The following is a 15,099-nucleotide window of genomic DNA, read 5'->3' on the forward strand; positions in this document are numbered from 1 at the left end:
TAATATTTATCATCTATAATCTATATGTATATAATAATTATAATTTTTTATAAAAAAAAAAGTCTAATTAAAATGTTAATGACTTTTAGACTTCCTAAGATTAATTCGTAATTAAATATCTAATTTATTAATATTTATCATCTATAATATAAAAGAAAAAATTAAAAAAAGTCTATACCTAAATTGCTATACTTTTCCTCTTCTCATAACTTTTTCCTTTAATATAATTTACGTGGATAAAGTATTATCCTTTATGATAACTAACGAAATTTAATAATTTGAAGGGTGCCAATCTGCAAAATGGAGACACATACATTGATAATGTCCTCTTGATTATTATTAAAGAATGACTCTAGCTTCACAAATTTAAATTCATTGATGCTTAATTACGTGATAAGAACTTTAGTTGTTTTATCTACATAGTTTGCTAACTTTAATTTTCTTTTTCATATTCTTCATTTATTTACTATTATTTTCTAATTACTTATTCAACTTTTATACTCTTAATATTCATAACTCTCATCTTTTCATATTCATAACCTCTAAATATTTAAACTAACACTTTAAGATATCTTTTGATATTCCTTCTATTCTATCTATATAAATTCAACTTCTTTATCTCATGAAATCTGTACCAAGATTATTAGGCTATTATTATTTTTATTCTATAGTTAAAGTAGATGAAGAAGACTCTTGAATTTTGATAGGATATGGAAGGAATCGATAAGAACTCGGAGAGTTATGTACTAATTTTGTACTTATTTTTTCATCTATATATGTATCAGTCTTATAAGAATAATGTCTACCTTGTATTTTTTCTTAAATCTGTTTCTTTTTTGTCTTTTTTTTTTTCTCTATTAGACTTCTTAATTTAGTTTTCTATGAATGTTTTATTGTCATAAGTCTTTATACTTATTTTGTAATTGTTGCATTTCATTGTTCATTACAATTTACATATATATATATATTCATGAAATTTTAGACATTCTAACGTATCTATAAAAATTCACATGAAACACACGTGCGAAGCACGTGCGAAGAAACTAGTTTTAAATAAAAATAAGTTTACACATTTGAATGATGAAAAATAATAATCTTATTAGTTAGTTTTCATATATTAATATATTATTATATTTAAGTTCAGATATCCAGTTACTTTTTGGGACAACTTATATTGGGAAAACAAAAGAATACAAGAAAATAAATTCAAAAATAAACATAAAACAGAACAAAAAAGAGAATTAACTATGCAAAAAAGATTCAAAAAAATTACACATACAAATTCCTATTTCTTTTAATTTTGCTTGGCTTAAACACAAAAATATTAAAAAGTATATTTCACGTTTTAAATAAATATTACATTCAATATAATAAATTCTGTAACATAATAGGAGTTATATTTGTACATTCTTACACTAATAAAGAAATTAATTATAGAAAATGAAGACAATAAAAATAGAGTTATTGAGACAAATATTCTATTATAAGTAAATAGAAAGCAAAGAAACTAACTGTATTTTCAAAATTATAAATTAACGCAATTTTGAAATAACTTGAAAACTCCTGGAAAACAACAAAAATGAAAAATATAAAGACTGCAACTTCACTTATTAATAAACAACTTGAAATCTCCTCAAAAACAACAAAAATGAAAATTTTAAAGACTGGAATTTTACACATTAATAAATAATTTATTTTTAATAAAACCAATTGTATTTTCAAAATTATAAATTAACTTTTCATTTTCATGTTCTATCATTTTTGTTAGTAAAAATTGCTCCACCAAACTATGAAAGTATATGTACGTATTTCTTTAAGTAGCATATCAATATCCATCGACTCATTTCATGCTTTTATGTTTTAAAATATTATAGCCCACAAACACAATAAACTACTATTATCAACAAAAAAGTGAGATATGAATTTACATTAAGAAATAAATTTTTTGAAGAGTGTTATCAATATAATATAATCAAATTATCTAAGAATTACATAGAGGTCTAAAGAGAATAATTTAAAGGGAAAAGGGCCTGATATACCCCTCAGCTTTATCAATTAGAGCTGATATACCCCTCATTATGGTAAACTTTATTATAGATGTCCCAATTTTTTTTCAATACAAAAACTAAATAACAATATAGTGGAAAAAAATTGTGTTAAATTATAATATAGCCACAAAAAAAATTGGTTTTAAAATTTTCTCTTTACACTAACGAACGAAAGAAAAAATTAAAATAAGAATAAGAAACTCAAAAAATGATAATCAAAGACTTCAAAAAATAATTTATGTATAAAAAAGATTAAAATATACCTTGAAATTCGCTAGAAGGATCATATATACCCCTACATGATTTTTTTAAAATTTAAAAGTCAAAAATATAAATTTAAAACTATTTTTTTCACTTCCGTTAAATTAAGGGTATATGTGAGCTCATTTTGTAACGGTAGGGGTATATGTGAGCCGTTTGTATAACGGTAAGGGTATATATGAGCCACTATCATAACGAGGGGCATATCAGCTCCAAATGACAAAGTTGAGGGTTATATCAGACTCTTTTCCCTAAATTAAATAATTTTTTTAAAAAAACTCAAGATTTATATCTTCACAAACACAAACAAATAATATTAAATGTATGATTTCAACAAAGAAAGAGTTGTAATTATATTAGACATATCAAATTATTTTACCTTGTAAAATCAAATTATGTAAGAATGTCTAACCATTTTCATTATAGATATATCTCCTATAATTTGCAAAATATAATCAAATAAGTAAAAAAATTATCTAGCAAAAGAAGAAAAAGATAAAGAATAAGGAGAAAATTACATTTAATCATAAGTCCTCCTACACATATAATCATTTTTGACAAAACATAAATAATCCAAAAGGAAATAATATAATAGAAACATTACTTCTTAAGCACCTAAAAAAATAAAGAATAATCAATCTATATAGCTAAAAATCCATTAATCTCCATCTTTGGATGATTTCATTTCATCCTATATACAAGAGTCAAGAAAAATAATAACAAATTATTACTCCTAAAATGAATCTCCATTTTTATGGTTATAAAGAGAATCATAAAAATAACAAACCAAAATAATTTATCCAAAAGAAACAAAAATATGCTTTGACATATTAGCCTTACTTGCTAATTAAAAGTAATATATGAAATCATATTTCCAAAAGATAATGCACCTTAAAGCTTAAAAATATTGTAACATGTCTACCACTAATTCTCTAATTGAAGATCACTACAATATAACACACAATTTTAGGGTGATTTTATAGTGTTAATATAACCTTCTACATTAAATAATTAGAGGTTACAAATATGAAAGGCTTGAGAGGTTATGAATATGAAAGGTTTGGGAGTTATGAATATTATTAATTCTAATTTAAGAATAGAATTTATATAATTGAAGAGGTATAAGTTAAGAAGATGATTTTGCAAGAAAAAAAATAATTGAAAGAAATAAAAAAAAAAAAGGTCAAGAAATAGAGAGGTGCCACATCACCTTCTCTATTGGCTTCTCAATTATAATCTATTCACTCCCACCTCCTCTACACCTCAACCAGTGTGGCCGTCCTTTCACCTTATATGTGAACCAATCATTGTCTGAATCATTTCCTCCTTTTAAGCCTTATTCTGTAGCCTTATTTTGTACATATATAATTATTGTTGAACATAGATATACAAGTTGGAAGATTGGTATTAAAATCATCAAGTTTGAGCTACATGATGAACATTTCAAGACCAAACATAAGGATATAATATACTAATTTTAAATTGGAAAACTAATATTTATGACAGTGCCATGATGTTTTGAATTGGAAACTGAAATTTAGGATAATAATGTTCTAAATTTTGAACTGAAAAATCCAAACTTAGAATAGCAAAATTGACAATGTTAAGTTTTGATTAATATTTAATACTTTATACTTATAAGTTGCATTTAGAAGTTTTGAAGTGAAAATACATAATTTAGGGATACAATTTCTTGAAATTTGAACTGAAAAATTCAACTCATCTGAAATATTAAACTAACAAAATGAACATGAGGATATAGAATTATGAATTATGAAATTATCTCACAATACCAAAACTGCCCTTATTTGTCTCATCACATTTTCAGCACAAGGTACAATTATTTTAAGCTGTGTTAGTCCTTTAGAAGTGCCACTTCTAAATAAGGGTAATAAATATATAATATAGGAGTAAAATAATAAGAGAAAAGAAAATTGATGGGTAAAATGTTCTTTAAAATTTGTATAAAATAGAGAAATCTCATACCGTGCTAATTACATCCTATTCCGGAAGTCTTCTTAATTACAATAATTTTGAAATTTTCATTGCTCTCAGATACATTACTCAATTGTTCGATACATTGCAAATGATACATTACTTAAGATTCAGTTGCGTCGGATATATTCCTCTACTGTCGAATACATTGGTCTCTACTCCGTTGTTGTGTCATACATTCATCTATTGTCGGATACATTGATCTCTACTGATTTTGTTGTGTCAGATACATTCCTCTATTGTTGGATACATTTGTTTCTACTATGTTGTTGTGTTGGATCCATTTCTATATTGTGGGATACACAACTATATATGAACATGATTCATAATGGGAGGGATGTATCCAAGAGGAGATTTTTGTAATTTTTATAAATGGTAGGAAATTTTACATACATACTACTTGGCTGGAATATTAAAACTTTTATTCAATGACTAAAATATCCCAGCACATAGTACAATTTTTGTGGCGGTGTTCAGGAGTGCACGTGGTTTGCTTACAAACTAAATAACAATACACGTGTCAACAGGGAAAAGATGAAGGCTCATCCCAAACAATTAACTTTGAATCTTGAATTAGAGTCGCTAATGAACTCTGTTTACTAATATTGCAAGTGAAATTCTCATCAATGTCAATAGGAATTTTGAAACTTGAATGAGCTGTTCGTCTTCCTGGAAGTACTATTTGACTCCTCTCAAATTCCAAAACATTTCATACACTTGCCAATTAGAACTTTTGGATCCTCACTCGCTTAAACAATTGTGTTGCTGAGTGAGGCAAGTGATTGAGAAAAACGGTCAACTTCTAGAAATAGACCTACTTTGGAAAATGATTGATTTCAATTCTCTAATTTTCAAGCCTTCAAATACAATTTCACACCCTTTTCAAGCTTTTAAGATTTGTAGGGAATCATAGTGTTCTATTTTGGATGATGTTGTATTAGTATTTAGTAGTTATTCTTAGATAGAAGTTGAGGGTCTTTCGGAAACAGCCTCTCTACCTCCACGAGGTAGTGGCAAGGTCTGCGTACACTCTACCTTCCCCAGACCCCACCTAGTAGGATTTCACTGGGTATGTTGTTGTTGTTGTTGTTGTATTCTTAGATAGAAGTTATGCTTTTAGTATCATCTAAATTTCTTCCGTTATTTTTGTATTGTTTGAATTGCAACTTCTGATTTATTAGCAGACTAGCAGACGATACCAAAACACCATAGTTTATCATATTCATAATTACAATTGTGGAATTGAGAGGATGATCATACAATAGGAGACTAATGATGTTTGGAAATGATTTAGGTAATATTCATTTCCTTAATGAGTTATTATCTGTATTTTTGGCACACATAATATTTTATGAAGAAGTTTTCACATTTTATGTCATTATGCATGTAGGATAGGTTTTGCTTTAAAAATTTCTTGTTCAACTTTTCCTTTAAATAAGTGAAATTCAAGATATATAGTTTTAGAGGAAATGACAATAGGGTTGCGGACCGTCTCAACTTCATTTGAAAGTGTCACGCCCCAAAATCTTCAAGCACACAAGAAGAGAGATGATACATGCAAAGAGTGAAGAAGAGAGAGCAGCACCAGAAAAATTTGTGAATACAAAATGGGGCTACCCGAAAGAAGATGAAGAGAAATAAGGAACTAAAGAGCAAACACGTGTTAAATAGTCACATATGGATCCAAGTATAAACTATAAAGCAGACATTTCTTAGCTTGTAAACTGAAACATCTGCTATATCACTCTTCTAAGTAAGGGTAATTATTTTGGTTGTATTACATTAGTTAGTAGTTGCAGATCGTTCAAGTTGGCATCATACTGATGTCTGTTGTACATATTCTAAATATTTCTAATAGTATATAATATATGATATTATCCATCTTTTGCAAAAGGTATCACCCTTGATTCATTAGTATTAATATTTTTACAAGCATAATATTTTGACTATTGGACCCGTGCTTGCCACGGGCCTCCCCCATCTAGTATATTAGAAGAGAGAGTTTCAAGAGTTTCAACATGTCAGCTTGGTGACATTAGAAGAAAGTTTAAGGGTATAATAGTATTTTCCTAGATCAATTTGCTAAGGAATTGTATTTTCTGCTTTATTCTTTAGACCACATCAACAGGTCCATAAAAGATCCATCATTTTCTGTTAAATTACAATTGATGCCATCCACTGAAATATCATTAAATGTGATTTGAGACCCATTGAACTACACTTGTGGAGTTTTGTCCCTCAACTTTTGCCTTATTTATTTTTCTAATAAAACACTTAAGCCATTTTATTTATGAATTTGGAATTGGTTCTAAATATATATTTTTTTAAAATGAAGTATTATTAGTTCAGATTGAAAATGTATATTATTTTTATTTTTAGATATATTAGAAGAGACAGTTTCAACATGCCTGCTTAACGTCAATAAATTAGAAGTTAAGGGTATATTTGGCTTTTCAGCCATTTGGTTATACCCATGACTAACACACACGCAGCCCACCACTTCATATGTATCCTCTTTGTCTTTCCATTCTCATTCCCTACTGTGATGAATTCGACGTTTTTCTCATACCTAAAAATAGTTTAAGTTATTTTTCCTTCAATTCGTTATTTTTATTCTTTTTAAAAAAATAAAAATAAAAATTTGGTTGTGATTTAACTGTTTTTTGATAAATTTTCTATTTTTGCGTATGTCTAGCAAGATGGCAAAGAGGTTAAGAGATCAGGAGAAGCTTATCAATTTCAGAATTTGAATCCCCACACGTAATTTGTAGAAGTAAGTAAGACTTTACTCATTCATGATGGGTTTCTTTTGTTACTTACTTGTAAGACCGGGAACCCAAGTGGACAACTTAGGCTGGAATTCACGACAACCATTGGACGCATGACGAACCAATAAATTGTCGATCATTCCGGAAAAGGGTTGAGTATAAAAAAGTCCAGTTGCGGTTCCGCAAAACCGTCCTTTAATATAGTATTCATACAAGAGAAGATGCCATGAATGCAATGACAGTTATAACAAATTAAACACGTTGAGAGCAGATGAACAATTTAGCAATTAATACAATTAGTCAAACAAGTCAAATCTTATGGTTAGAACTTAATTAAATCCCCAGCGGAAGTCGCCATTTCTGTTTTATTTAAAAATATATATAAAGGGAAAATGACTTGAGTTTTCGAAAAATCGATTAAACTTATGATTTAAGAGAAATCGAATTTCCAAAAGGACAGAGTCGCCACTTAATTTTTAGTAAAAAATCAAGAAAAAAAAACTTACGCTTTTCAAAAGGTTTAAACAGATAAAATCAATTGAAAACGGGTTCGAAGTTCAATATACATTCCGAGAAGGTGTTAGGCCCTCGGAATGCCCGCTAACTTGCGGTTGACCGGCGATTTGACTAAAAATGACTTTGACTAATTTTTTTTTTTTTTTAAATTTTTTTTTTTTTTTAACTAAGTAAAGAACTCATTTTTTATGACTTATTTTGAAATTCTAACTAAATATGAGAACTTACTTATTTTAACTAATTTTGAAATTTTGACTAAATAAAAGGACTTATTTATTTTAACTTATTTTGGAAATTTTAACTAAGTAAAAAAAAACTTATTTATTTTTACCTACTTATTTATTACTATTATTATTATTTATTTATTTTTATCATTTTTTTATTTATCTAAAGGGAAATGAACTAGAGGGGAATTTTCTAAAGGGAAATAACTTAAGTGTTGATAAGACTAATATTAAAATAAAACTTAGGTAATAAAATATATATCTTTAATTCGAAAATAAGATGAAATGACCATTCTTGGGGAGTTTAATTAAATTAAATCATAAGATAATCAAAACGTTAGTCAAATATAACAAAATAAATAAGAGTAAGGGAGGAATATCAAATTTGGGCCTTTGGCCCAAATCTTGGACTTGCTGAAATTCCCTTGGGCTTTTGGCCCATTTCCGCCTCCCTTTTTGCACTTAAAATATGTGTATACATCAAGTGTATACGGCTGTATACGGTATGTATTTCGACCCACTTTTGTGTATATTGGGCTGTATACTGAATGTATGCAGCCTAATACAGCTCTTCGATCACCTGTACTAATTTTTTTGGACCTGTATATCAAAATCCCTCATGTATACTAGTGTATACTGCTGTATACAGCAAGTACACAGCCTCCTTTTTAGGCTTTCCGATCTTGAAACTCCAAATTCCAACCTTGTTTATACTTTCGGGAACCTGTGCTTCAGTCTCTTGCTGGCTGACTCGATGAACAAGAGCATTGGGCCTTTATGGCCCAATAGGAAAATGCGAGGAGATGAGATATGAGCCCAAGGAGATTCGAGGGATATTTCACATGACAAGAGGACGTAAATAATAGTTAGCATCTACTCATAAAGATAAGACAAACAAAAATAACTACACGAAATTTGATTGATCTAAACCCAACCTTAAACGAAGTCCAATCAGCGATAACTAATAAAATGACATTTACAACACTCAAAGACAATGAAGGTCATGTAAACTCAAATTTAACAAAGTCAAATTTCGAAGCAAGAAGAGACTCATTTACTACCTCACTATTAAAATAACAAAAATGTAATAATATCAAAGAATGAATCACTACAAGTGCTTTAGAAATGGAAATGATTTCATTGACTCTTGGCCTTCCTTAAAGAGAGCACACAGTAGGGTACAAAAGAATTTAGAGTATAGGCCATGATTTTTTTTAAAAAATAAGATTCTGTCAGCATAAGTTATTAGGATTGAAGAAAAAGGAAATAGTTTACACTTTGTAATACGTATAGGAGCAAGACATCACCATTGTATCATGGAAAGATTTCAACTTGGACCGGATAATAAAACATGGCTAATTAGTCACATACGAGCTATGTTCTATGAACCCTCAGACAGAAAGCATTATTTCAGATCAAACTCACAAGAGGTGGAGAAGAAAATAAACTCAAACCAGCAGAGCATAGATATATACACAAATAATTTTCGACAGATATTCGACTCCTAAGACTCACACACGAATAGAAAAGATGAGGTAATCTCGAAATCTCGACGTCTCAATTCCTTTATCCAACTTGAGGTGGAAAAAGGAAAATTGTGACATCGAATACTAAGCCAAGACATAAGCTCAACAACATTCACGAGGCAAATTTGAGAAGTGAAACCACGAAACAGAATTGGATAAAGCGGCAGAGAAGCTACAACGCCATATGCAGAACAATAGTAACTTAAGTCGCCACTAACACGACTCATGAAATCATCTAAACACATATACATCACCTTCGACTACCAACTCAAAGGTACACAATGATAAATCAACCCAGATTAAAAATCCTCCCCGCATAGCAAATCAAAATAAGTAAAGAGATGGAGAAAGTATTATCGAGAAGGAGTGTTACCTCGTCTTGCGCAGCGAGCTAGAACAACGAGCAGAGGACAATGATTTTTCCACCAACGATTTCGGAGAACTCCGAAGATTCCGGCAGAATTTCCAGCAACCAAAGAAAGACGCTAAAACGAATATACTTGGTATATGTTTTTTGTATGACCTTTGCGACTTGCAACTTTTTATCTCTATCAACTTTTATCTGTATTGATGAAAAGTGACCAAAAGTTCTTTACTAAAGAATCGCTTCAAATCTCTTATGTAGAAATTTTGGTTCTAAAAAACGACACTCTTTTTGAGCCTCAATTTTCTAACCGAAAAAAAAAAAAAAAATCCCCCCTCCCTATTGAAACAGTAGAGTCTTATATAGAAAGAAGCTAGGGTTCGACTTTGAGGGGGGAAAGGGCTGAAATTCGGATGGAAAGGGCCCAATTCAAAATTCAAATTCGAAATTCCTTTCACCCTTCCGGCTAAACCTCTTTTCTTTGAGATTTTGACTCATTCCGAAAGGGGAAAGGAGGACAGAGGCGTGCCTACTGCCTGCTGTGGAGAGAGACGTTGGCAGCTTGCTGGACTCGGGTTTTTTTTTCGTGTTTCGATGGGCTGCTGGAGCAATTTCTGGCGTTGGTTTTGCTGGGTTTCGTTTCTGCGGAAAAGAAGAAGAAGGTGTACAGGGGAATGGGGTCGGGTACCACTGTTGGTGGGTTTGGATGTGGGCCTGTGTTGTTGAGATCTGGGAATGTTGGAAAATTTAAAAAAAGGCCCAAATTTATCTTTTTAAGCTGAATGTGTGAATTGGATTTAAGGTTTTGACCATATAGGTCTAAACCATAGCCAATTGGGGATTAAGGATATAGCCAATCTTAGTTAATTAGGATAGATCCGGCTAGAAGTTAAATAAGACGAGTTAATATAATTAATTTACGAGCTTCTTAACTATAACGAAATAAAGCAATTAATTTGACAATCTATAAAATAAATTTTATCAAACACTAATTAACTCCGAATTATAAACTATTAAATAACTAAGCAAACTAACCAAACATTTAATTAAACAAAATATTTTGAGACGATTTTCGAATATTTATAAAGTTCAAAACTATACACATATTATTTAAAATTTATGAAAAGTGACAAACCATTTAAAACTAACTTGAAAAATACTTTGAATTTTGTAAAGTCAATTATTTTAAATCATTTGAAAATTAAGAAACTCGAAAATGAATTATTATCGGGGAGGGTCAAAATTGGGTGTCAACACAGCTGACCGACTTGTACAAACATTTTTTTTGTCATTTTCTTACTATATTCTCCTCCACACAAATCTTATCAAATAATAACTCATGTGTTTAATTTTGGTACTCATATAATTTCAACATGTGTGCTTATTGTCATGTAGAGAAAGTTTCAATAAATTTTAATATGTGTGCTTATTTGACATTCAATTGGAAAATAAGGGTAGTTGTATAAGCCAACTAAGGTTGCAAAAATCAAAAAACAAATCAGGATTAACCCAACCCCAAAATACTTCATGATCAATCAAGCATGTGCATGCTCCGAATAACCAAATTCCAGGTTTAAAATTTCAACCTTATTTTATAGTGTAAAGTGTAATAAAGACTATGGATTAGTATTGTTTTGATTGTTCTAAACATTTTCAATGTGTATTTCTCCTTTTATTTACCCTCATCTAATTTCATATTACATGTCCGCTTGAATGATCTCTTATCAGCATAACTTAATTCTCATTAGAAACAAAATCAACAATCTATATGCTTCTATTTTGTGCATCTATATCTCTCACTACTTCCTACCTTCAAAATTTCAACTAACTGCNTATCTATCTTCTACAAACGCCCTGACCCTTGATTCATTAATATTACAATACTTTTACAAGCATAATATTTGGACTATTGGGCCCGTGCTTGCCACGGGCCTCCGCGCCCTAGTATATATAGAAGAGAGAGTTTCAACATGTCAGCTTGGTGACATTAGAAGAAAGTTTAAGGGTATAATAGTATTTTTCCTAGATCAATTTGCTAAGGAATTGTATTTTCTGCTTTATTCTTTAGACCACATCAACAGGTCCATAAAAGATCCATCATTTTCTATTAAATTACAATTGATGCCATCCACTGAAATATCATTAAATGTGATTAAGACCCATTGAACTACACTTGTAGAGTTTTGTCCCTCAGCTTTTGCCTTATTTATTTTTCTAATAAAACACTTTAGCCGTTTTATTTATGAATTTGGAATTGGTTCTAAATATATATTTTTTTAAAATGAAGTATTATTAATTCAGATTGAAAATGTATATTATTTTTATTTTTAGATATATTAGAAGAAACAGTTTCAACATGCCTGCTTAACGTCAATAAATTAGAAGTTAAGGGTATATTTGACTTTTCAGCCATTTGGTTATACCCATGACTAACACACATGTAGCCCACCACTTCATATGTATCCTCTTTGTCTTTCCATTCTCATTCCCTACTGTGATGAATTCGACGTTTTTCTCATACCTAAAAATAGTTTAAGTTATTTTTCCTTCAATTTGATATTTTTATCCTTTTTTTAAATAAAAAAATAAAAAAAATCTAGTTGTGATTTAACTGCTTTTTGATAAATTTTCTATTTTTGTGTATGTCTAGCAAGATGGCAAAGAGGTTAAGAGATCAGGAAAAGCTTATCAATTTCAGAATTTGAATCCCCACACGCAATTTGTAGAAGTAAGTAAGATTTTACTCATTCATGATGGGTTTCTTTTGTTACTTACTTGTAATTTTTCAAAACTTGTTTTGCTTGAACAGGGTTCATCGTTTAGGGAAATATCAGATCCGAAAATATCAAGTGCATGTATTGCAATACAGTAACTACATTTGTAAAAAAATCCTTTTCTGAGTACTTGTGTCTTTAGAGGTGCAAAAAAGCTTTAATCTTTGCATCTGAATGTGACAACCCTGATTACCTAACCCTTGGACTGCTTGACACTGGTTTTGGGGCCATCATTCACCACTGCAGGCAATTGTGACGACTTCCCCATTCACACCTCCACTACGTACTCTCCAGTTGTGTATGCCTTTGTAATCTGGAGAGAAGAGACTGCCCCTTCAGCAACGAGTCTCTGTTGGTCAATGTTGCAAAGCTGGAGACAGTCAGATATCTTTAGATGCCTTATTGTTCAGTAATTTATGGATCAGAAGTTACCAAGGGTTAATGTGTGTCCCAGAAAGTTGCCCCGTCCAGAAACTCTTGTACACCGACATGTACAAACATTTTTTTTGTCATTTTCTTACTATATTCTCCTCCACACAAATCTTATCAAATAATAACTCATGTGTTTAATTTTGGTACTCAAATCTCCGGAGTGTTTCAATAAATTTCAATATGTGTGCTTATTGTCATGTAGAGAAAGTTTCAATAAATTTTAATATGTGTGCTTATTTGACATTCAATTGGAAAATAAGGGTAGTTGTATAAGCCAACTAAGGTTGCAAAAATCAAAAAACAAATCAGGATTAACCCAACCCCAAAATACTTCATGATCAATCAAGCATGTGCATGCTCCGAATAACCAAATTCCAGGTTTAAAATTTCAACCTTATTTTATAGTGTAAAGTGTAATAAAGACTATGGATTAGTATTGTTTTGATTGTTCTAAACATTTTCAATGTGTATTTCTCCTTTTATTTACCCTCATCTAATTTCATATTACATGTCCGCTTGAATGATCTCTTATCAGCATAACTTAATTCTCATTAGAAACAAAATCAACAATCTATATGCTTCTATTTTGTGCATCTATATCTCTCACTACTTCCTACCTTCAAAATTTCAACTAACTGCTATACTTTAATTTTTTTTATTAGTGAAAAGCCATGTCACCTACATTTTGCAATATAATTGGCCGGAGCCATTTTTTGTCCAGGCAATGCCAATCACTTAAATGTTGTCTTACAATCTCACTCACAACAAGAAAAACAATCGGCTAATTTCCAACATAACGCATCACTTTCCTTTTGCTTATGTGAATAAAATGTATGTACCTATAAAGTTAGATTTCAACAACTAATATATAATATCAATGTGTCACACTAGCTATGTACTTGATATACGATCTTCATATATATATATGTGCCACACTTATTATGTACACGGGCCATCAACTTCTAGTATATATATATTGGGGGTAATGCCTATGCTGAGTATTGACCCAAATATTATTAAAAATTTTAATTTTGCCATTAATAATACATTTGAAGCTTTTAACCGTGTTTTTTTTTAAAAAAACACGACATATTGCAAATGTGAATAGTTTCAAGCAAATTATATATTAAAAAGTTTGAAATATCAAGAGGATTTCATATCTAAATTTGAGATTGTTTAGAAGAGATTTTGAGTCGGTCACAGTTGAATAGTTAGTGTATACTTTATATATAGTCAAACTATCTACTTCAGTTTTCATGTATAATTAAACTATATTCAGCTTTTTAAAGTATATCATAATATATAATTAATATATGTTTTTATGATCTTTGACTATTTTTTATATATGAATAAAAATATAACTATTTATATGATAAACTAATTACTTTATTATATATTTAGTGAGGATAATACCTATGCTGAGCAATGGACCCAAAATATTAATAAAAAATTTAACTTCGCCAATAATAATACAGTTGAAGCTCCTAACTGTGGGCTTTTTTTGTTTTTTGTTTCTATATAAGAGAGAGTATTAATAGTTGAGTATATAACTCTTTTTTTTTCCAATTCCATTATAATTTCTTCTCTTTCGGTCTACCAAACTTGGTGTGTTTTCTATCTCTCTATGTATTATTTTTTTTAGGCCAAACACATATATAACCTCTCTAATTTGTCCTTATTTTTCATTTTGGCACTCTAACTTAGCCTTGTTCTATTTTAACCCTTAAACTCTATTTTTTATGTATCATTTTAACATGAAATACTATTTTTATGATTTCTTTATTTTTATATATATTCTTCAATTGCAACTTCTTATTTTAAATCGCCATGTGTCAGTTAATTTTAGTTTAAAAAAAATAAAAATTAACAAAAACTAATTCTTTTTAAAAAATAATAATTTTTTTAAAGAGTTTTATGTATTTTTATGTGAAAAATAACCGACGAAATTGTGTTGGTTTTCTTTCTTAAAAATCACCGACAATCTAACAAATTAAAGTCAGTCGAGTTTTAACATTTTTTAGTAGTGTTATTAGCAATGAACAAGAGTCTTTTTTACTTGTATTGAAGATGAGTTTTTTTATTCATATTGATTTATATTAAAAATAAAAAGTGAGTATTTGCGTTAAATTTAGATTGCCTAGATGATAAGAAATAATAAATAAGTAGTGTTATTTAATTTAATTGAATGTTA

General features: G+C 29.6%; 1 protein-coding gene across 11 annotated transcripts in view; it reads left to right on the forward strand.

The window, feature by feature from the left end:
• The first annotated feature begins 11,143 nt into the window (after positions 1-11,143).
• LOC125852109 (delta-amyrin synthase) overlaps positions 11,144-15,099 on the forward strand; it is a 64,513-nt gene continuing 60,557 nt past the window's right edge. For 3 of the 11 annotated variants that reach the window (XM_049531845.1, XM_049531838.1, XM_049531841.1), the window contains exon 1: positions 12,759-13,286. In XM_049531845.1, the coding sequence (XP_049387802.1) occupies positions 13,257-13,286 (30 nt within the window). In that variant the 5' untranslated portion in view covers positions 12,759-13,256. Of the gene's footprint in view, positions 11,274-12,758; positions 13,287-15,099 lie in introns of those variants that run through there. The other 8 variants (XM_049531836.1, XM_049531837.1, XM_049531835.1 and 5 more) reach the window with 6 other exon arrangements.

The sequence above is a fragment of the Solanum stenotomum genome, unplaced genomic scaffold (assembly GCF_019186545.1).
Source record: "Solanum stenotomum isolate F172 unplaced genomic scaffold, ASM1918654v1 scaffold32535, whole genome shotgun sequence".
NCBI classification, from domain to species: domain Eukaryota; kingdom Viridiplantae; phylum Streptophyta; class Magnoliopsida; order Solanales; family Solanaceae; genus Solanum; species Solanum stenotomum.